At 37.8% G+C, this 23,733-nt stretch overlaps 1 protein-coding gene across 15 annotated transcripts in view; it reads left to right on the plus strand.

Moving 5' to 3' along the window:
- The window catches only part of LOC115224827 (nuclear receptor corepressor 1), a 264,736-nt gene that overhangs the window by 175,089 nt on the left and 65,914 nt on the right, over window positions 1–23,733 (plus strand). For 14 of the 15 annotated variants that reach the window (XM_036513601.1, XM_036513610.1, XM_029795755.2 and 11 more), the window contains exon 12: window positions 6,868–6,918. The exons of the other annotated variant lie outside the window; for it this stretch is intronic. In XM_036513601.1, coding sequence (XP_036369494.1) covers window positions 6,868–6,918 — 51 coding nt within the window. The remainder of the gene's footprint in view (window positions 1–6,867; window positions 6,919–23,733) is intronic. 15 annotated transcript variants of the gene reach the window in all.

Below are 23,733 nucleotides of genomic sequence, written 5' to 3' on the forward strand. Positions count from 1 at the left end.
TGCTTGATTGTAAATTTCTTATATCTGAGTCTCATTATTCTAGGTTGTCCTTCGTTTTATGTAAACCGGAAACTTTTTGTGGATTCAGTTTGTAGGGATTGCTTATTTTGGTATTGTTTGGGTTTCTTCATAGGTATCCTGATTAGGTTTAGACATTGCTCAGATATTGGTGTCTAGTTTTGAGAGGTTTTGTGGCTTGTGTGTGTATGTGATTGTAAGTATATTTATGTTTGTGATATCACGTGGTAGTTGTGAGTATTACTGCCATACAAATAGGGTCAGTCATTTCCAGTATTACGGGAAAAACATGTCTGGCCAGTTAAGTTAAGTTAATTTTTTGGCTCAAAAAGCAAAAAGCAAGGCCATGTAGGGGGACATGGAATTATGTACAGGGTGGTGTTCATGCAAAGAGTTCAGGCCATTTCTGGTCAAGAGAGACTTTGAACCGAGCGGTCGTTGGCATCTTCACTACCTCGTCCGGCAGCTTATTCCACGGATCCGCAACCCGGACAGAGAAAGCCCCTCTCCTTCGATTGAGATGAAATCGTCGCAGATAGAGCTTTTCGGAGTGACCCCGCAGCCGACGCTCTGGAGCAGGAGTGAAGAACAGCTCTTTTGAGAGGTTACACTTTCCGCTTATGATGTTGTGAGCAAGAATGAGATCACCACGGCGTTGTCGTTTTTCTAGAGAATAAAGGTTGAGCGTCTTCAGCCTTTCTTCATAAGACAAATGCTTGAGACCAAGAACCATGCGGGTAGCCAGCTTCTGGACTCTTTCAAGATGATGTATGTCTTTGAGGAGATAAGGAGAAGAGGCTTGAATCCCGTACTCCAATATGGGTCTCACCAGCTTGACATAGAGCGGTAGGAATATGGCTGCTGTGAGCATTCAGAATGACCATCGAATCAAAAACAGAACTCCGCGTGCTTTGTTGGCAGCATGGATGCAATGGGCCGAAGGCGAAAAGGAAGAATGCACCAAGATACCCAGGTCCTTTACCTGGTCGGTCCTCTCCAGCAGCAGACGACCCAGCTCAAAATCAAGTTGAGTTGGGGAAGATATTACCTTGCTTGGAAACAGGTGAAGGTAGGTGACAGGAAGGGCATCTGGCTGTTGGAAATAATCTGCCTCAGTGAATTCCATCTGACAACCCATTCAAGCATGGAAAAGGTGGACATGAAAGCAACGGTGATAGTCATGTGACCTGGGGAGGAAAAAGAGAGGGAGAGAGAGAGAGAGCGAACACTTCTGTATTGTCACTGATTAATTTAGAAATAGAAGCTAATACACTACAAAGAGACAAAAAGAAAATGGTCTGTCAAAGGTGCAACACACAAAGACACACAAACACACACATCCTACCTGTTATCATAGCTCACCTAGGGCTAAACAATAGCTACAAAGATAGTTTCCTGTGAAGTCTGATGATGCAATCATTCTATGACTCATCACAGACATAATAAACATTTCACAGCATTATTTGTTGTAATTTTTTGTTTTTTTTTGTTCTTTATAAACTGCTTCTTTTTTTAAAATTAATTAAATTAAATAATTGCTAAATGTTTGTCCCAAGTGCCAAACTTTGTGAAAACTTTTGGCCTATGAAACGTTAATTCAATGTCGTATACTAATTTCATTATTGCCACAGTCTTGTGGCTGTGTGGTAAGAAGCTTGCTTCCCAACCACATGGTTCTGGGTTCAGTCTCACTACATGGCACCTTGGGCAAGTGTCTTCTACTATAGACACACGTGCATGTGAATGGACAAATGAAAGGAAGGGCACTCAACACATTTATTGGGAGTTACATGCATTATTCAAAATAGTTTGATTTGGATTCCATGCAAGTTTCGAAGCCCCTAGAGGAGCCTATTTCCTCAGGCTGATGAGATAGGCTCCATTAGGGGCTTCGAAACATGAAGTAACACAGAACCTGAGCCAAACTGTCTTGAATAATATAATATTATATATATATATATTATATATATATATATATATATATATATATATATATATATATCATCATTTAACGTCCATTTTCCGTGCTAGCATGGGTTGGACAGTTTGACCGGGGTCTGGGAAGCCAGGAGGCTGCACCAGGTTCCAGTCTGATCTGGCAAAGTTTCTACAGCTGGATGCCCTTCCTAACGTCAACCACTCCGTGAGTGTAGTGGGTGCTTTTTACATGCCACGTTCGGATGGTGCTCTCTCTCTCTCTCTCTCTATATATATATATTATAGGCGCAGGTGTAACTGTGTGGTAAGAAGCTTGCTTCCCAACCACATGGTTCTGGATTCAGTCCCCCTGTATAGCTGTGTAGCACCTTGGGAAAGTGGATTTGGTAGGTGAAAACTGAAAGAAGCCCATCGTATACATATATATATTTATGTGTGTGTTTACGACCCCGAAACTTAGTAGTTCGGCAAAAGAAACTGATAGAATGAGCACTAGGCTTACAAAGAATAAGTCCTGGGGTCAATTTCTTCGACTAAAGGTGGTGTTCCAGCATGGCCACAGTCAAATGACTGGAACAAGTGGAAAGGAAAAAAAAGAAATATATGATGGGCTTCTTCTGGTTTCCATCTGTCAAATCCGCTCACGAGGCTTTGATTGTCCTAAGGCTGTAGTAGAAGACACTTGTCAAGCAATGCTAGGGAGATAAACACAGACACACAAACACATATATATATATACATACATATATACGACAGGCTTCTTTCAGTTTCCGTCTACCAAATCCACTCACAAGGCTTTGGTCGGCCCGGGGCTATAGCAGAAGACACCTGCCCAAGATGCCACGCAGTGGGACTGAACCCGGAACCATGTGGTTGGTTAGCAAGCTACTTACCACACTGCCACTCCTGCGCCTAATATTGTTTCATTTTTTAAATTTTTTTTATTTCATAGCCTGTATATTGAATCCTTTTCATTTCCATATCGTTGAAATACATTTTTGTTTCAATCAGTTTTTGAAAATAAGGAAGAATTTGGTAGAGCAACTTCATCATCATTATTAAGCTGGTGTTTGGAGTATAAATTAACCCTTTCGTTACCAATCCGGCTGAAACTGGCTCTGGCCCTGAGTGCAAATGTCTTGTTTCCATAAGTTCTGAATTAAAATCTTCCACCATTCCTTAGTCACAATTTAGTGTTCCTAACACTAGCTGAATGATAACTAAGTTATTTTACTAAATTCTTTGTTATATTTAAAAGGAATTGCAAGAAACACGGAGCATCTCAACAGAAATGGGGTAACAGAAGGGTTAAAATATATAATAGGGAAACAATTCTTAACCCTTTTGATACCAACCTGGTTGAAACCACTTTTGGCTCTGAGTACAAATGTCTTGTTTTCAAAAGTTTTGAATTAAAATCTTCCACCAAACCTTAGTCACAATTTAGTGTTCCTAAAACTAGATTAATGATAACGAAGTTATTTTACTAAATTCTTTGTTATATTTAAAAGGAATTGCAAGAAACACAGAGCATCTCCAAATAAATACAGTAACGAAAGGTTTAATGTGAAATTTTGATGTAAGATTTTCATTCACTTTAAACAAGAAGTTCGTATCATGTAACTGAGGGGTGGTCTCGGCTGGGTTGGCATAAAAAGGGTTAGTGACAACAAAAAAAAGAGACATTAAATCCTAAACTTTCTCCTCTCTTCCTCATGTTTCCTTTTCACAAACACTTCTCTCTGTCTGTCTGTCTCTCTCTCTCTCTCTCTCTCTCTCTCTCTCTCTCTCTCTCTCTCTCTCTCTCTCTCTCTCTCTCTCTCTCTCTCTCTCTCTCTCTCTCTCTCTCTCTCTCTCTCTCTCTCTCTCTCTCTCTCTCTCTGAAATGCTTCAGTGTTGCATCTTGTTCAGAATTGCTACAATCTGCATCGATTTACAAGCTTCAACTCTTTGGTGTGTTGAGATGAGATTCTTGTTGTTGATTTTGATGTATTTTATTGGCAGTTACCATCGTTTTTCTTCTATAAATTGCACACAACTTTTCATAGCTCCCCCCTCCCCCCATTTACTGTTTGTAATTATAATTTCTGTTGCAAAAAGAAAACAAACTTATCTTTAGATTCCTCATAAGCTCCAACCCCAAGTTTATAAGTTTGAATGGGGAACAAACAGAGCAAAATCCCACCTAGATGAAATCTCCAAGTCTCCCGATATCCAAGTGGCTAAAAAAAAATGTCAGCAAAAGGGCACCTAGGAGTCATAGCCTGGATGCAGCCAAGCCCAGCCCCTTCAGAATGTTAAGTTAAGTTAAGTTAAGTTAAGTTAAGTTAAGTTAAGTTAAGTTAATCTTTTGGCTCAAAAAGCAAAAAGCAAGGCCATGTAGGGGGGACATTGAGTTATGTACAGGGAGGGTGTTCATGCAAAGAGTTCAGGCCATTTCTGGTCAAGAGAGACTTTGAACCGAGCGGTCGTCGGCATCTTCACTATCTCGTCCGGCAGCTTATTCCACGGATCTGCAACCCGGACAGAGAAAGCCCCTCTCCTTCGATTGAGATGAAATCGTCGCAGATAGAGCTTTTCGGAGTGACCCCGCAGCCGACGCCCTGGAGCAGGAGTGAAGAACAGCTCTTTCGAGAGGTTACACTTTCCGCTTATGATGTTGCAAGCGAGAATGAGATCACCACAGCGGCGGCGTTTTTCTAGAGAATAAATATTGAGCGTCTTCAGCCTTTCTTCATAAGACAAATGCTTGAGACCAAGAACCATGCGGGTAGCCAGCTTGAGGTTAAGGGCTGAAACACTAGCCTGGGTGGCTGGTTCTTTTCTGGAAACCTTCTGCCGTTCAGTTCTCTTGAGAGCTTCTTACCAATCTTCATTTGATACTGACAATCAGTGCCTCGACCCACCCCACTCTAGTCTTCTTTATTCTTCATATTGTATTGATTATTACACAAACGACTGTTCCAACTATCAGTAGTCAGCACTAAGTAATTATATATTCTAATTTCTTCCTCGTTTGAGAGACAAGTTGTTGGATAAAGAATGAAATTTGAAATATGAATAATAATGATAATGAATCAATAATTGCGATTATTTCTTAAGTAGATCTCACACACACACATACATATACATAGATACATACATATGTAATTAATTCTTATTCCTGCTATTTCTAATTAGGTAAATGCTCTTAATAATTTCTTTTATATTTGCCTCATTAAATGAGGCCTCAATAAACTTCTTCAACAATTTAAAGGGAAAATAATTTTTGTTGGATATCTTAGTATGTTGCCATAGTAATATTGTTAATATTGACCCTTTAGCATTCAGATTTCTTTTAATCATGCATTATCTCTTAGCTTCAAGATTTCAACGATGTGATTGTTTATTTTTAGAATGATAGTGTAGGATAGGTGTAAGAGGCCAGATCTGGCAGTCTTAATGCTGAATGGTAAACACTTTAGCATTTATTCAGATTACTCTATCAAATGTAATATTTATTCATTCAGCATCTCTTAGCTTTAAGAATTCAACAGTGTGATTGTTTACTTATAAAATGAAATTGTAGGGTAAGTGTAAGAGGCTGGATCTGGCTGATTCGAACATAAAATAAGAGGAGTATTTGGGCTGGATAGGGCCAATTTAAATGCTAAAGGGTTAACCAGTGTGGCCAGCTGCTTATTTATTGAGAGAACATTTCTCATTGAAATCAGCTAACAGGGATACCTATAACATTACTAAATATCTTTCCTGTCTACTTACCTGTCTATCACCACTCCCCAACTTCTTTAATACCTGTCTGCTATCCCATAATATTTTTCAAGAACCTTTTAACCCTCCTTCTGTGCCATAGTTATTTTTACTGCAATACCAGTTCCTACAGCTAAGCTATCTAAAAACATCTATATTTTTTGATATTCAATTTTTAATTTGCTCTGTTTACTTTCAAGACTAGAGTCGTTTGTATAGCAACAACTTACAAAACTTGCCAAAATAGATTCCGCTAATAACATCTTATCAAAGCATTATTGAAAATCCCAAACTATATCCTGCATAATTACCTTCCTTTAAAACATTAAGAAAGTACTCATCGATTTTAAAATTTCATATATATTGGCAAAATATCTCCATCTAGATTAACGTTATTATTATTATTATTATTATTATTATTATTATTATTATTATATTATTATTATTACTATTATTATCATTATCACTGTTATTTCTTGTTGATGTTTTTTGTTATTATTATTATTATTATTATTATTATTATGATTATTATTATTATTCAATTTAGTAACGTAGTAAATTAAACATTTTAATTTCTTCCTCAAATGAGACAAGTTGTAAAGAATGAAATATTCTTATTTTATTTTCATTTTCTGTAACGGCAAAAGACAAGTTGAAAATAACTTGCAATGTGTGTGTTGTTGTTGTTTTTTTTTAGTGTCATTATTTAAAAAAAAAAGTTAACGAGGTGAAGAATTTGATTATTTTGTTTTCTGTTCCTTGACGTAATTTATATACTAAAAGATTATTTGATTAGTAGGAAAATACATATGTGTATGCATGTGTGTGTATATACATACATATATGCATATATACCCACACACATATATATATGCAACTATGTATATATATATACACATATATATATATATGCATATATATACACACACATGTGCATATATATATATGTGTGTGTATATATATATATGTATATGTCAGCTATTTATGAAATTAATGCTTTAGAGTCCTACTTTCATCTCAGTAATTGTGTTTGTTTTTTTCTTCTTTTGGAAAAAAAAATTATATATATATACATTTATATCTATTTTTGCGTGTTTGTTGTTATAATTGTCTTGATATTGAATTGTACAGTGATGGATAATTTTCCTGTGTAATCTGCAGGTTAAACCAGAGCTGTGGGCAGGTGAAAACCCAACCTGACACTTTACACAGGTTGGCAAGAATATTTTATGCTTATTGTTTGTATACCTCCTGAGTTGTGTTTTAGCCGCACGCACACACACACACACACACACACTCTCACACAAAACACACACACTCAGGTACATACATACATACTCATGTATAATCTATATATACACTCATGCATACATATATCCATACAATTACATTAATACACTTACCCTTCCACGTGCAGGCATCCCCCCCACATTGCATTCTTGGAAAATCTTGCCAATAAACTTCGGAATTCTGCAATGCAAAGCATACTTTTCCGTTGACTTCCATGTCGTATTTTCGAAGTCGGCGTAAAAGTTGTTTTTGTACTGCAGAATTGCATATTACTCCAAATAAGATTTTCGCAGAATCCCAACTTTTCTGTTACACCAGGGGGATGCCTGCACCAACAAACCCAATCATATATATATATTGAATGCAGCTGTTACTAATTTGGTTGTTACACTATTTCTAAGCTAGGCATGTTATTGATATTCCAGCTAATGTTACTTGAGTCTTCTCTTAATCCTCTGATCTGTATTTCATTTAAGTGGGTAGAAGAGATAAGTCTGATGCCTCGTCTCCATTCAGATCACATGCTCTTAAAAGCAAGCTAGCAATTGTATTTGAACTGTCATTTATAGACCATAATTCCAAATAATAATAATAATAATAATAATAATAATAATAATGGTTATAATAAATGGTTTAGTCTTAGTTGTACATATAAACTTTCTTTATAAATCTCTTTCTCTCTCTTGAATTGTGAATGTACATTTTATTCTGTTTAATTAACTTTTATACTTAATCAATAACTCTCTCTCTCTCTCTCTCTCTCTCTCTCAGTTATCAATCCAATAAATTCCTCCTCCAATAAATTAATTGGTCAAAGTGCTGTTACGCCAAACAAACAATTCCTAATGGGGGGGAAACCATTTTATTTTTTTATTATTATTATTAAGTGTTCTGCTTTCTTTGAAAATCAAAGAATCAGTGAAAGATAGTTTAAAGTTCACCAAGAATGAATTTACTCAATGTTATCATTAATGGATATTGATTTTAAATTTAGAATAATTAATTTTTGTTTATTTTTTCTTTCGTTATTGATTTTAAATTTAAAAGTTAGATTACTTTTGGCAAGGGCTTCTCCACCCCTCTCTCAGCAGTTTGCCACATCTCAATTTAATTAAAAGTAATTAAGAATACTTTAAAACACTTGTCGCTGATGATGATGATGATGATAACAGTTGGTTCTGATCATCATCACTTCCAACAACTCATGGTGCTAACACAGGAAATATATGAAACACCAGCGATGATGACACAAAGTTAGAAGATGTTTGGTGTTGTCTGGTGTTTAACCCTTTAGCATTTGAACCAGCCTTATCCGGCCCAAATAGTTTAGCTGTTTTTCTTTCAAACTAGCTAGATGTGACTTCTCACACCTACCCTACAATGTCATTCTAAAAATAGACAATCACATCGGGAAAATCTCAAAGCTATGAGATCACGAAGGATTAATTCAAAACAATGTGATTCGATGTAAGCCTTACATTTGACAGTAATCTACCTGTTTTATGTTCAGACTGGCTAGATCCAGCCTCTCACACCTACCCTACAATGTCATTCTAAAAATAAGCAATCATCAAAATCTCAGAAGCTACAAGATGATTGCATGATTAATTCAAAACCATGTGAATAGACGTAAGCATTATAATTGACAGAGTAATCCGAATGCGAAAGGATTGAATTATCCCATCTATTTTATGTTCAAATCCGCCAGATCTGGCCTTTCACACATTCCATGCAATGTCATTCTAGAAATAAACAATCACATCGTGAAGATCTTGGAGCTAATACCTGATTAATTCAAAGCAATGTGAATAATTAAGAATTACATTTCACTGGATAATTGGAATGCTAAAGGGGTTAAGCATGGGTCATTACAGGAAAACTGGTCCTTAAATTTTAGTGAAACAGCCCCCATCTGTTGATGCTGTTAGCCACCCTTTGTATCTTTCTGCCATAGCATTAACCCTTTCGTTACTGTATTTATTTTGAGATGTTCTGTGTTTCTTTCAATTACTTCAAATATAACAAAGAATTTAGTAAAATAACTTAGTTATCATTAATCTAGTGTTAGGAACATAAATTGTGATTAAGGTTTGGTGGAAGATTTTAATTCAGAACTTATGAAAACATGACATTTGTACTCAGAGCCAGGGCCGGTTTCAGCTGGGTTGGTAACGAAAGGGTTAACATGCCAGCTTTTAGTTTTAGATGCAGCATGTAAGAAAATGACCAATGCTGGCTGTTATTTATCCCCAGGTCTGTGCTAACCAGGCAGACCGTATCATTGAAAGTATTTCTGTTATGACCACCTCACCTTTTAAGATATATGATGTCTGGGACTGTTTTTTTTTTTAATGTAAATATTTTTAAAAAATGGTAATTCGTAAATTTGAGGAAGATTTGCTTGCTATTTAACAAACTGAGCAGCCACGTAGTTATCTCCCCTGCCATTAGGAAATCACCTCTGGATGAGTTAGTAAAATAGAGACTTAGGATGTAAAAAGTAGATCTTGCAAGAATTAGAATCATACTAAAAGTAGTTTATACTTCCTGCTTGTAAATCTTGTGTGTGTGTGTTAGAAAACGTTTTACTGAAGACTTAATTCTTAAAGTTATTCTAAGATGATTTAATTTAAATATTTTCACTGCTTTTTTTTTTTTTTTTTTTTTTTTTTTTTTGGGTGTAAGAAATATGATCAGAAAATTCTTCCATCAGTTTCTTTTCCTATCTTTCTATATCTACATGTATTTCTGTATTCCTCATGAATGTCTGATTTTTTTAGTTTCTTGGTGGAAGTAGCCAACACCATTTTCAGATCTATAAGTTGCCATTGTTGTAGTTTGTTCCATGTGAAAATCTTTTTTAAAAATAATAATAATAAAAGAAAAAAGAAACTATGGTAGCATACCAAAAGCAAAGTCCTCACCTATTTCTTCTTCACTGAAAAACTGCCAACAAAATGATTGTTATGGAAACTATTTGATAATGAGAATATTCGCTAAACTGTCTTTTCTCCACTCCAGCAAAATGTAAGGCTGTTGCCATTTGTCAACTCATTGAAAAAGAATCAAAGGATTTCAAAAATTTATTGGTGTCTTTTGTAACTCTAGTTCACTGCTAGGTGGGGGTGAAGACTAGATTTAGGAGGATTAATCTAGTTGGTAGCAAAGGGTTAATGTTTTGCTGTAAACAGATATTTGCATGTGTGTACACATATGCACACGCATACCATTTGTAAGTGGGACAGTAAAAATATGCAAGACTTGTCTCAAGTTTAGTTAGTTAATTTTTTGGCTCAAAAAGCAAAAAAAGCAAGGCCATGTAGGGGGACATGGAGTTATGTTCAGGGTGGTGTTCATGTAAAGAGTTCAGGCCACTTGTGGTCAAGGGAGACTTTGAACCGAGCGGTCGTCGACATCTTCACCATCTCGTCCGGCAGCTTATTCCACGGATCCGCAACCCGGACGGAGAAAGCCCCTCTCCTTCGATTGAGGACTTTGATTTTGTTATCTATGTTCCAACGGTGGAGCTTTGTATGTTTGGTAGACACCAGCTCCTTCCTCAGAGGAAGAGTCCAAATAATTACAAATAGAAGAGAACACACTCATGCACACACGTCATTCATTCATTCCAGTAAGTGACAAGGTCAAATAAGGCTATTTCTGACCAATTAGAACAGTAGTTCTCAAAGTGGGCAGTGGAAAGTTCCAAGGGGGGAATTGGAGAAAAATGGGACGATAATGGGGTTAGTGATTCATGTAGAAACAAATAAAATAATGGGTTCATGAGGTTAAGTTTTATTTGTGAAATGCAGTTGCTTTGAATTTGCTTTAGAAAGAGGTCTATGTTTGTGATAGTTGGGGTTTGAGTGCTAGGAATATAGCCTGGGTGTCAAGGGAGCAGCATCCCAAAAACGTCTGGGAACCACTGACTTAGAATAAAGTCTGACTGTAAATAAAATATCTAATCCACATGTTAGTTCTCAAAGAGCTATAGGGAAAACAAAATACACCGTTGTCGAATTAAGGATTCTGGATTTTGTCATTTTGTACATACATATAGGCACAAGAGTGGTTGTGTGGTAAGAAGCTTGCATCCCAACCACATGGTTCTGGGTTCAGTCCCACTGTGTGGCACCTTGGGCAAGAACCTTCTACTATAGCCTTGGGCTGACCAAAGCCTTGTGAGTGGATTTGGTTGACAGAAACTGAAAGAAACCCATCGTATATGTGTGTGTGTGTGTGTGTTTGTCCCCCCCACCATCACTTGACAACTAATGTTGGTGTGTTCACACCCCTGTAACTTAGCAGTTCAGCAAAAGAGACCGATAGAATAATTACTAGTCTCACAAAGAATAGGTCCTGAGGTCGATTTCTTTGGCTAAAGGTGGTGCTCCAGCATGGCCACTGTCAAATGACTGAAACAAGTGAAAGAATAAAAGAATATTATATGTAGTTTACAGTTGTTCTATAGACAGGACCAACAGATAAGTGATCCATCCTATGAGTGATAAACATTTGGTGAACACTTTTTACAAAAGAACTACGAATAGTTCCATGCTTTAGGATACAATAATTTGGCAGATTTATATAAGATGCCATATATATCTCCAAGCAATCTTTCAAGCTCAGTTGATAATGTTAGATGTATTTAAAAACCAGTACACTGGTTTATGAGTAAAATCTGAGACGAAGGTTGATGCAAAAAATTGAACAAGAAGAAAGAAAAGAAAAGTAAAAAAAAAAAAATCAACATCTTCATCTTTTTTTAGAAATCCTAATTAATTTACCTGGTGCAGAATGGTGGGCAAAATCTGTGAGATATCTACAGAATCTGGATTACTACCAGATGAAATTAGGTTCCGTTAGTTTGTTTTTAATGTTAGCAAACCATAGATTTTAAAGTTTGTTAGATTTCTAAAACCTTATTTTTCTAACCCTTTCTCATTTAGATTATCCTGTCAAGTATAACTCTTGCATTATCTCATAGCCCTGAAATTTTGATGGTGTGGTAGTTTTTTTTCTTTTTCTGTTTTTTTTTTTGGTGGAATGAAATTGTAGGCTTGGTATGAAAAGCTGGATGTGGCCAGGTTGAACATAAAACAAAATAGACTATTTGGGTTGGATATGGCTAGTTCAAATACCAAAGGATTAACACAGTTCACTTTCTCTATCATATTGAAACCTGTTAAGACTTTTTTTGTGTATTGATTCCATTATTTTTATTCGATTTATTTCTCGTGTTTTTTTGGGGGTTTTTTCTGCAGTTACTAGCACTCTGTCTCTCTCTTAAAGAAAATTGTTAATTCACACATTTACAATTTAATATTTCCATATATTTATTATTCAAATGTAGAATTTACCACTGGATAGGAAACATATAATGAACACATAAAAAAAATCTGAAAATGAATTGCCTAATATTGTACACACAAGAACCATATCTATCCTTCACTCACACACACCCTTATCATCTATGTGTGTGTGTGTGTGTATATATATATATATATATATATATATATATATATATATATAATTTTAATCCAAACGGGATTGGCCTGCTTGCTTTGCCAGCGGGGTGGCATCATTTGAAGGCTAAAACAATGCAAAGCGCATTCTGATAGCCTGGTCGGACGATGATGATGATGATATATATATATATATATATATATATATATATATATCGTCATCATCATCGTTTAGCGTCCGTTGATGATGATGAGATATATATATATATGTGTTGCTAATAAGAATAAAATAGACATTTTCTCAATATGTGTTGCATAAAGTAGGTAAATACACATTTATTTATATAAATGATCACACTACAGCCTTCTTGAAACAGCTGTAGTGTGATTATATATATGAACACATACTTGCAAAACTTGGAGAAAATAGCCAAGGTGGAGTGAAACAGTATTTTATTTCAATCTAATTTAATCAATCCCTCTAAACACAACAAAGCTTCACAGACACACAAGGGTCTGATGATCAGTTAGATAAAAGTGCAAGTATAAGTTTGTGAAAAAATACTTAATATATCAAGTTGAGCAATTAATAAGAGTGATTATTGCATTAGGGAACTGTGATTCTCCAAGCTTAATCAGAAACAAATGTAAGCTGGAATAAAATGCATAAATAGCCCTTACCTTTATGCCTCGTGTGCATGTGTGTGTGCTTTGTGAAGATCTCGCTATCACTAAACGTTTATACATGACCATAATTAACCCTTTAGTGTTCGCATTATTCTGACAAAATTAGCGCTTCTTCATCCACATTGCCTTGAACTAATCAAGCATTATCTTGTAGCTATGAGATTTTGATGAGGTAGCTGTTAATTTTTAAAACGATATTGTAGGGTTAGTGTGAGAGACCAGATCTGGCCAGTTTGAACATAAAACAGGCAGAATACTTTTGGCCGGATATGGCCGGTTTAAATGCTAAAAGGTTTAAAGGAAATAATTTTAGAAGATAGTTTTGTTGATGCTGCACATGCTGTTTGATTTCATTAAAACTCATAGGACATTCAGTGCCCTCTAGTGGTGATGACTTTGGCAGAATCTCTGTCCGTCGTTGAAGATTAGCATTCACTCTGCAGGGATTCATCGTTTTATATATGTCTGGAAGAAACTTTGTTCTTGCACATTCACTTCAGTGTTTTGTTGTCTTTCTACGATAGAATAATTCCTATGGGAGTGTGTGGCTGTCGTTAGTATAAGATGTTTGTTAGAAGGCCTAGTAGAGGAAGCTTTTGTGGAAGAGCTTAGGGTTTTCTGTGTCTCTTATTGGGAACTGGTTTGTTGCAATAGCTTGATTACTGCCTAAGGCGCTGTGGAGTGTGATTGAACCAGGAACCACTTGGCTGCAAAGCAAACTTCTAGACCACACAACCATACCGATGTTCTCTCTTCACAAACACACACACACACACCTAGACATATGAAAACCTACACATACACTCCACATGAAACCAGTGCTCCAGCATGAACTTGGGAAGTGATTGCTAAAACAAACTAAAGAACAAAGACAGTATTTTGTACACACATATATACACACATATATACGCATACATACACACGTGTGTGTGTGCAGGCATTGGCATGACTGTTGTTAAGAAGTTCTCATTGGAACCTCAGGGTTTCAGTTTCAATCACACTTCACAGCACCTTTACCATGTGCTTCCTGCTGTAGCCCCATGCTGACCAATGTCTTGTGAGTGACATTGGAAGATGGAAAACTATATCAACGCCCATCACATGTATGTATGTGTATTTGTGTGTGTATGTATAGGCATAAGTGTGGCTATGTGATAAGAAGTTGGCGCCTTAACCACTTGGTTCTGAGTTCAGTCCCACTGCGTGGCACCTTTGGCTGGTATCTTCTGCAATAGTCTCAGGCCAACCAAAGCCTTGTAAGTCTGCTGTGTGTGTGTTTGTCCCCCACCACTGCTTGACAATTGGTGTTCTGTTTACATCCACATAACTTTGTGGTTTGGCAAAAGAGACTGATAGAATATGTACAAGGCTTTACAAAAAATAAGAACTGAGATACCCCAGCATGGCCACAGTAAAGGGTAAAAGGTTTTTTGTTTTTTTTTTTGTTAAAATCAATTTAACATTAAACTGAAGAATTAGCCAATCCTTTTTGTAGAGTCTAGCTTAGTGGTGGTCTGCCTTTGAGCAGCTCCTGTACATGTGATCTTTTTCCAGCATCCTCCATAAGACTTAGGAAGGCTGTAACACTTCTGATGTGGAGTACCGGTCTTCTTCAGGGTCTTCTTGTGTATGTATGTGTGTGTGTGTGTGTGTATATATATATACACACACACACAGGGTGGCCCAAAAGTAGGTCTACAGTTATTCAACTATCTCTTTCGCATTTATTAACATTATAAAAAATTATGAAATCATTATTCTATGCTAATTTAGTTAATTGTAAGATAGAGATTTAAATGTATTGAAACCTTTTAAAAGAAATTTCAAGTGCCTATATAATTACCGTAAACCTACGTTTGGGCCACCCTGTATGTGTATGTATATATATATATATATATATATATATATATATATTTATTTATTTATTTATTATACACACATGCACATGTCTCTTTCTTCTCTCTCACTTTCCATGTGGGCAAGACACCTTGATCCTCCCCATCTATTATAGTTTCCTACTCCTCCAGTCTATACCCCAGTCGGTCTAGGGGTGGTGAGGGGCCTTATCTTGCAGATCCTTGGCAGCCTCAATGGTGGCAGTGTCACATTAAAAAAAAAAATCAGTACATTTTGTAAAGGGATTAGCATTGGGAAGGGCATCCAGCTGTAGAGACCCTGCCAAAGCAGACAGAGAGCCCTTGTCTCAACTGTTCTTGTCAAACCATGCAACCCATGACAGAAGGGATGCTTAACCCTTTAGTGTTCAGATTACTCTGTTAAATGTAATACTTTTTCACTCAAATTGTTTTGAATTAATCATGCATTATCTCATAGCTTTGAGGTTTCAATGATGTGATTACTTATTTTTAGAATGGCATTGTAGGTTAGGTGTGAGAGGCTAGACATCGCCAGTTTGAATATAAAACATGTAGAATATATTGGGCCGGATTTGGCCAGTTTAAACACTAAAGGGTTAATGATGACGATGATGATGACAACATAACATGCGCACACCAATCCCTTTTCCCCGTTGCATTAGGGCTAATTGCTTCTGTAGTTAGCTTTGATTCCATTTCGTTAACTCTGTTATAATAATAAGAGCTTAGTAGTAATGACATAGTTGCGAGTGTTATGAAGATTATTGATTTATTGATTGCAGTCTTTGTGTGTTGAAACTGTGTCGGTTACATTGTGTTTGTCTCAGCGCCAGAGAGAAAAGGTTCAGGGCTTTTGCTGGCCTTCCTCTTTTTTTTTTTTTTTTTGTGTGTGTGGTGTGTTGTTAGGAAATAACAATCTACATCAGTGGTTCCCGACCGTTGTTGTTTAGGTTTTTTTTTGCCTCTGGACCCCATTGATTCCTATTTTTACTCTACTAGACCCTCATAACCACTCGGTGTTTTAAAAAATCCCATCATGCTTTTATGATAGAATATTAGATACAGGCATGGCTGTGTAGTAAGAAGTTTATTTTCCCAACCCCAAGCACTACATGGCTCTGGGGTCAGTCCCACCGCATGGCTCCATAGGCAGGGCAAGTGTCTTCTATTATAGCCTTGGCTTGACCAAAGCCTTGTGAGTGGACTTAGTAGATGGAAACTGAAAGAAGCCCATTGTGTGTGTGTGTGCCTTTGTCTGTGTTTGTCCCTCACCACTGCTTGACAACTGATGTTGGTTTGTTTATGTCCCCATAACTTAGTGGTTTGGCAAAACAGTCTGACAGGATTACTAACAGGCTTTTAAAATAATTAGTACTGGGGTTGAATCATTTGACTAAAAAAATTTTCAAGGTGCTGCCCCAGTATGGCTACAGTCTAACGACTGGAAGATTTACTTTTACCCTTTGTTCATTTTATATTACACTCTCAAAATCCTTGGTTAGTATTTTTTTTTTTTTTCACCTCTTTATAAATCTTACTCAGAATAGTTTTTCCGCCAGCAATCCCCTTGCCCCACCCACTTCCTCCACTGTTTCATAGAACTTCATTGGATGCTGTTTTCTCCTTAGGAATTCACCATTCTGTCATGTTTTGGCTTATTCCTCTGCCTTTGGAATCCCTCTAAAACAAGAACATAGCTGCCATTCTTTTGTATCCGGTATTTTCCTTCCGCTCCCTTCCTGCATATTCATTTCATAACAGTTGTCCTTCATCCTTACTTCCTTTACATTTCATTGGTGCCCCTAACAGTTTGTTTGCAATACACAGGGGAAGGGCTACATTGGTGTACTAGTGATAATATTTACGTCCCTGCATTTGTAGAGCTCAAGCCTTGCCAATGTTAGACTCTTGGTATTCAGAGAATATCAAGGTGGCGAGCTGGCAGAAACGTTAGCACGCCGGGCGAAATGCGTAGCCGTATTTCGTCTGCCGTTACGTTCTGAGTTCAAATTACGCCGAGGTCGACTTTGCCTTTCATCCTTTTGGGGTCGATAAATTAAGTACCAGTCAAGTACTGGGGTCGATGTAATCAACTTAATCCCTTTCTCTGTCCTTGTTTGTCCCCTCTATGTTTAGCCCCTCGTGGGTAGTAAAGGAATAGGTATTTCGTCAGTCGTTACGTTCTGAGTTCGAATTCCGCCGAGGTCAACTTTGCTTTTCATCCTTTCAGGGTCGATAAATTAAGTACCAGTTATGCACTGGGGTCGATGTAATCGACTTAATCTCCTTGTCTGTCCTCTCTGTGTTTAGCCCCTTGTGGGTAGTACAGAAATAGGTATTCAGATAATAAATATGAGACCTACATACGGATTTCTGCCCTGACAAACATAACCTTTACCAACCTCTATAAAAACCCTTTAGCATTCAGATCATTCTGTTAAATGTTTAGCTTATTTATTCACATAGCTTTCAATTAATCATGCATTATCATCATGCACCTTTGAGATCCAGAGGATGCGACTATATTCTGGATCACCGCATAAATAATGCAGTTTTTAATAACTTCTTCTATTTTTCAAAATTAAGATAAAGTTTTTAAATCTAAAACAAACTCTCCTTCATTTTCTACAATGCTCTTCCCGCTATCTGGTAGATTTGCAAGGCTCCTCTTCCAATATGATGAAAAATATTTCTCCAGTACTGTTCTGACCTTTTCTACATCATCAACATCGTTTAACGTCCGTTCTCCATGCTAGCATGGGTTGGACGGTTCGACCTGGGATCTGGGAAGCCACAAGGCTGCACCAGGCTCCAGTCTTATCTGGCAATGTTTCTACAGCTGGATGCCCTTCCTAATGCCAACCACTCCGTGAGTGTAGTGGGTGCTTTTTACGTGTCACCTGCACAGGTGCCAGGCGAGGCTGGCAACTGCCACGGTCGGATTGGTGTATTTTACGTGCCACCGGCACGGAAGCCAGTCGAGGCGGCGTTGGCATCGGCCTTCCCATCCAAATGATTTTGAAGACTGCAGAATAAATGATAATCAGATGGGGCAATGTCCGGCAAATATTCTGGGTGGAGCATCGTTTCCCATTAAAAGTGCTCCAGTCATTGGAATGGCATCCTTGCTGTATGTGGCCAAGCATTATCCTGATGGAAGAACACCTTTCGTCTTGAAACCAAAGATGGTCATTTTTCTTCTAGCACTGACTTGAATGACCAAGTCCAAGCTTCTCTGCTAGTTCCTCAACAGTTACAATGGGGTTTTGTTCCACCAGGGTTTGCAGGACGTCCTCGTTGAGCTCTACAGATCTTCTAAGACTAGGCTCGTCTTCTAGGCTGTCATTTCTGGCTTGGAAGTTTTAGAACCACCTTTTGACACTAGCTTATGCTTATTGTCCAATCCCCATTTACTGCGTTAATTTTTGGAGAATCGGAAGCACTCCGTCGGTTCCGACGACGAGGGTTCCGGTTGATCCGATCAATGAACAGCCTGCTTGTGAAATTAACGTGCAAGTGGCTGAGCACTCCACAGACACGTCTACCCTTAACGTAGTTCTCGGGGATATTCAGCGTGACACAGAGAGTGACAAGGCTGGCCCTTTGAAATACAGGTACAACAGAAACAGGAAGTAAGAGTGAGAGAAAGTTGTGGTGAAAGAGTACAGCAGGGGTCGCCACCATCCCCTGCCGGAGCCTCGTGGAGCTTTTAGGTGTTTTCGCTCAATAAACACTCACAATGTCCGGTCTGGGAATCGAAACCGCGATCCTACAACCACGAGTCCGCTGCCCTAACCACTGGGCCATTGCGCCTCCACTTGCGTTAATATTCCTCACATGTTCCATTGCGGTGTTGCCTTTATTGAACTCATAAAGCAAAATATATTGAATATGCCCCTTTGTCACTTCCATTATAGCTTTGAGAAAATAACTGCACTCTTCAAAACTTGCACTAAGAATAAGTACAAGGTAACATTACTACCTGCCTATATAGCAAGTTGGTGCATGTAGTTTATCCTGCCCCCCCCTTCCGACTTTTAGTTTATGCAGTTGAAAAACCTGCATTATTTATGGGATGACCCAATATCTTTAGAATGACATTGTAGAGTGGGCATGAGAGGCAGGATCTGATTAGTCTGAACATAAAAACAAGTAGAAGAATACTTGGGCCGGATGTGGCCAGTTTAAATGCTAAAGGGTTAATGAATATCTTTGTTAATTTTTAAGCATCATCTCTCTCTATATAAACGGCAGTTTGTCTGTCTGTGTGTCTGTCAGGTCGTACCCTCACCCTGACCACGGCTTTCAACCGATTCTGATGAAACTTGACACACACATAGCCCAATGTCATAATTCAAAACTAATGCAGCGAAAATTTTGAAAAGTTCCCCCAGTTCTGAAAGAAATCGATAAATTCGACATGGGGTCAAGAATCAGAAACACAAACCACAGACTGTCTAGGGGACGCAACTCGACCTTTTTAACTCTCAAAAACAAATTTGCCATCATTTTTTCCCCATTTTTTTTGCTATTTTTTGGCTATAACTCTCTAAAAATGCTTATATAGTTATTTCCCTTACAAATCCGAGCAACGCCGGGCGATACTGCTAGTTTATAGTTAATCCCATTGGATTTGGATTTGGATTTCTGCTCATGCGACAGAAACCATTTCTTAATCACCCCCCCCCACATGTACATACATACATATTCACTCACGAGTATTAACTACACTTCAACATCAACACCAACAGCATCAATAAGTCCTCATACAGTCACATGATAAAATAGAACTGATTTTGTTTTGGAAGTTTTCTGTACATTATTTTTGTTTCTTTGGACTTTTGTTTCTTTGCTTTTCGATTTGCTCTTTTTTTTTTGTTTTTGTTTTTCTGTTGTTTGTTGTTGTTGGAAAGTTTTAGTTATTTTCTCTGAAAATTTTATTTTTGTTTTATTTTAATTTTTTTTTATCTTTTTATTTCTACCATTTGTGGAAACTACCCTTAAGTGTTCATACTAACATGTCTCTTATTGAACTAACTAACCGTTTGTTGTTGGTGTTGTTGTTGTTGATGACGTCAGTGGTGTTGATTGTTGGTGGTTAATTAAGTTTAAGTAATCAACTGTAACTTAATTAACTTGGTTACCCAAGTCAGATAATAGCTGTCAGCTACTGGAGGGTTCTCACTGGAGGGTTCCGAACTACATCAAACAGCTACAGTGGAATTAAGGGCCTTAATTATTAACAATGTACCACAAACCCATCTGACATGTCAACCATTTAGTGGTGAGATTTAACCCCTTAGTGTTCAAATTTATATATCAAAAGTAATCCTTTTTCATTTACATTTAAAAAAATTAATCTGGTATTATCTTGTAGCTTCAAGATTTGAAAGATGTAATTGTTTATTTTTAGAATGACATTGCAGGGTAGGTGTGAGATACTGGTTCTGGCCAGTTTGAGCATAAAATGAGAAGAATATTCGGACCGGATATAGCCGGTTTAAACACTAAAGGGTTAAAGACTTTTTAAAATAATAAAGTACCTAAGACCTCTTCTGCTTGAAAAATAAATCATGAAAGTCGACACTAGTATACACAACGAGAAGTATCAATTAAAACCAGCATTGTAATTATTGATATTAACCTTTAGCACACTGACAGCAAATCGTGTTGCCCTACAAGTTTTCTCCCCTCTCGATACAACACAATGTGCAGCTACAGGGGAGAAGACTGGTACAGTGACATAATTCACTTTCAGCATGCTGAAGGTTAATTAAAGCAATCATTATTTTTGTTGTTCTTTTAATTAAAACTATAGTTCTAGTTATCTTATAATTATTTAAAATTGAAGATATGCAAGGGACACAACTGCCATAATATAAATTCACTATATATGTATGGGAGTCAAGTTTCAGCTTGGCTCGTATGAAAGACAACTGTGGGCATGTTTCCGCATTATTTGACCTCATCAGTAAAGCATAGTCTAACTGTTACTTGAAGATTTTAAAATAAATATTAGGTGCAGGAGTGGCTGTGTGGTAAGTAGCTTGCCTACCAACCACATGGTTCTGGGTTCAGTCCCACTGCGTGGCATCTTGGGCAAGTGTCTTCTGCTATAGCCTCGGGCCGACCAAAGCCTTGTGAGTGGATTTGGTAGATGGAAACTGAAAGAAGCCTGTCGTATATATGTATATATATGTATGTATGTGTGTGTATATGTTTGTGTGTCTGTGTTTGTCCCCCTAGCATTGCTTGACAACCGATGCTGGTGTGTTTACGTCCCCGTAACTTAGCGGTTTAGCAAAAGAGACCGATAGAATAAGTACTAGGCTTACAAAAGAATAAGTCTCGGGGTCGATTTGCTCGACTAAAGGCGGTGCTCCAGCATGGCCGCAGTCAAATGTCTGAAACGAGTAAAAGAGTAAAGAGTGTGTCTGTGTATTATATAAGATTTTAGTGAGCGAACACTGACTGCTGGGCTGGAGGGGGTCACAACTAGTAAAGGGAGGTCTGGTTATTGTGAAGGCAGGCAGTATGTTTTCCTGATTTATTTTCTGTGTTCAGGTTTATTTTTTCTATGTAACTCTTTCTTTTTCTTGATTTCTGTTTTAATTCATAAAATAGAATAATGAAATTTGACTGTAGCAATGTGAGTGTGTATGTGTGTTTAGTGTTGACTGTTGGGGGGCAAAAAATGTACACAATTCCAGAATAATATATTTTATTTGGGTTGAATCAGTCTAGAAGTCTTCAGGCAAGTTACAACAGATATATGTTATTATATATCATCATCATCGTTTAACATCCGTATTCCATGCTAATGGCCTAGTGGTTAGGGCAGCGGACTCGCGGTCGCAGGATCGCGGTTTCGATTCTCAGACCGGGCGTTGGGTGTGTTTATTGAGCGAAAACACCTAAAAGCTCTACGAGGCTCCGGCAGGGGGTGGTGATCCCTGCTGTACTCTTTCACCACAATGGCGGTGCCCCAGCATGGCCACAGCTCAAGAGCTGAAACTGGAAAACATAAACATAAACAATGGGTTGGGCAGTTTGACTGAGGTCTGGAGAACCAGTGATCGAACCAGGCTCCAATCTGATCTGGCAAGGTTTCTACACCTTCCTAATGCCAACCACTCTAGGAGTGTATTGGGTGCTTTTTGCATGCCACCAGCACAGGAGCCAGTGGTGGGGTGCACTGGTGTCAGCCACGTTTGGATGGTGCTTTTTACGTGCCACCAGCATGGGAGCCAGTCAGGCAGCCCGGCATCAATCACATTCGGATGGATATATATATATATATAAAATATATAATATATATATATACATACATACACACACACACACACTTCTTATTAAAGCTTCAAAATTATCATAGAACCGTTACTCCGACTTTCATGTTCCCATTCATTGGATAATTATGAGAGTATTTATTGGGGACTTGAAACTCTGAGTAACAGGTCTATGTTAATTTTGCAGCTTTAATAAAAAGTATATTACTCTAATTTTGGCATTTGAGTACTATTGTTACCACCTTGTTTTGCACTTCTGTGCTCACCTGTGTGTGTGTGTATGTACATACATACATACATATATATATATATGTGCTTGAGGAGACCTGTTGAGTCAAGTACATGAACATGAACATCGAAATAAATATCAATGGAAATAGTAGTTGTGATACTTGTGCCGGTGGCACATAAAAAGCACCATCCGTACGTGGCCGTTGCCAGCGCCGCCTTGGCTGGCTTCCATGCCAGTGGCACGTTAAAAGCTCCAACCGATCGTGGCCGATGCCGGGCCCCCCCTGGCACCTGTGCAGGTGGCACGTAAAATGCACCCACTACACTCACAGAGTGGTTGGCGTTAGGAAGGGCATCCAGCTGTAGAAACTCTGCCAGATCAGACTGGAGCCTGGTGCAGCCCCTGGCTTCCCAGACCCCAGTCGAACTGTCCAACCCATGCTAGCGTGGAAAACGGACGTTAAACGATGATGATGATATATATATATATATATATATATATATATACATACATATATGTGTGTGTGTACACTCATAATCTTTGAATCATAATATTTTTATTTTTACATTTATAAAACAGTAACATAAGGCTTTAGTATACTTTCTCTCAATTTCATTCCTCAAAATCTCATATTTTGTGCTTACATAATAATAAAAAAAAAGTTACAATAATTTAAAAGAATTTTATTTATTTATTAAAAACAACACAGCAAATTTAGTGTCCCATGGTCATGTCTCCAATAACATATACCCTACTAAGCTACAAGATACTAGATTATCACTGGATTATGTCTTGCCTCACCCTAGAAATAAGCAGTCAGGTGTGGCTGTGTGGTAAGAAATTTGCTTCCCAACTACAAGGTTCCGGGTTCAGTCCCACTGCATGGCACCTTGGGCAAGTGTTTTCTACTATAGCCTCAGGCTGACCACAGCCCTGTGGGTGGATTTGGTGTGTCACTGTGTGTCTGTGTTTGTTTCCCCCCTCCCTCATCACTGTTTGACAACTGGTGTTGGTGTGTTTACATCCCCATAACTTAGTGGTTCGGCAAAAGAGACCGATAGAATAAGTACTAGGCTTTTTAAAAAAAATATGTCCTGGGGGTTCGATTTCTTCAACTAAAACCCTTCAAGGCTGTGCTCCAGCATGGCCACAGTCAAATGGCTGGAACAAGTAAAAGAATGAAAGAA

This window comes from Octopus sinensis, linkage group LG26 (assembly GCF_006345805.1).
Source record: "Octopus sinensis linkage group LG26, ASM634580v1, whole genome shotgun sequence".
Lineage (NCBI taxonomy): Eukaryota > Metazoa > Mollusca > Cephalopoda > Octopoda > Octopodidae > Octopus > Octopus sinensis.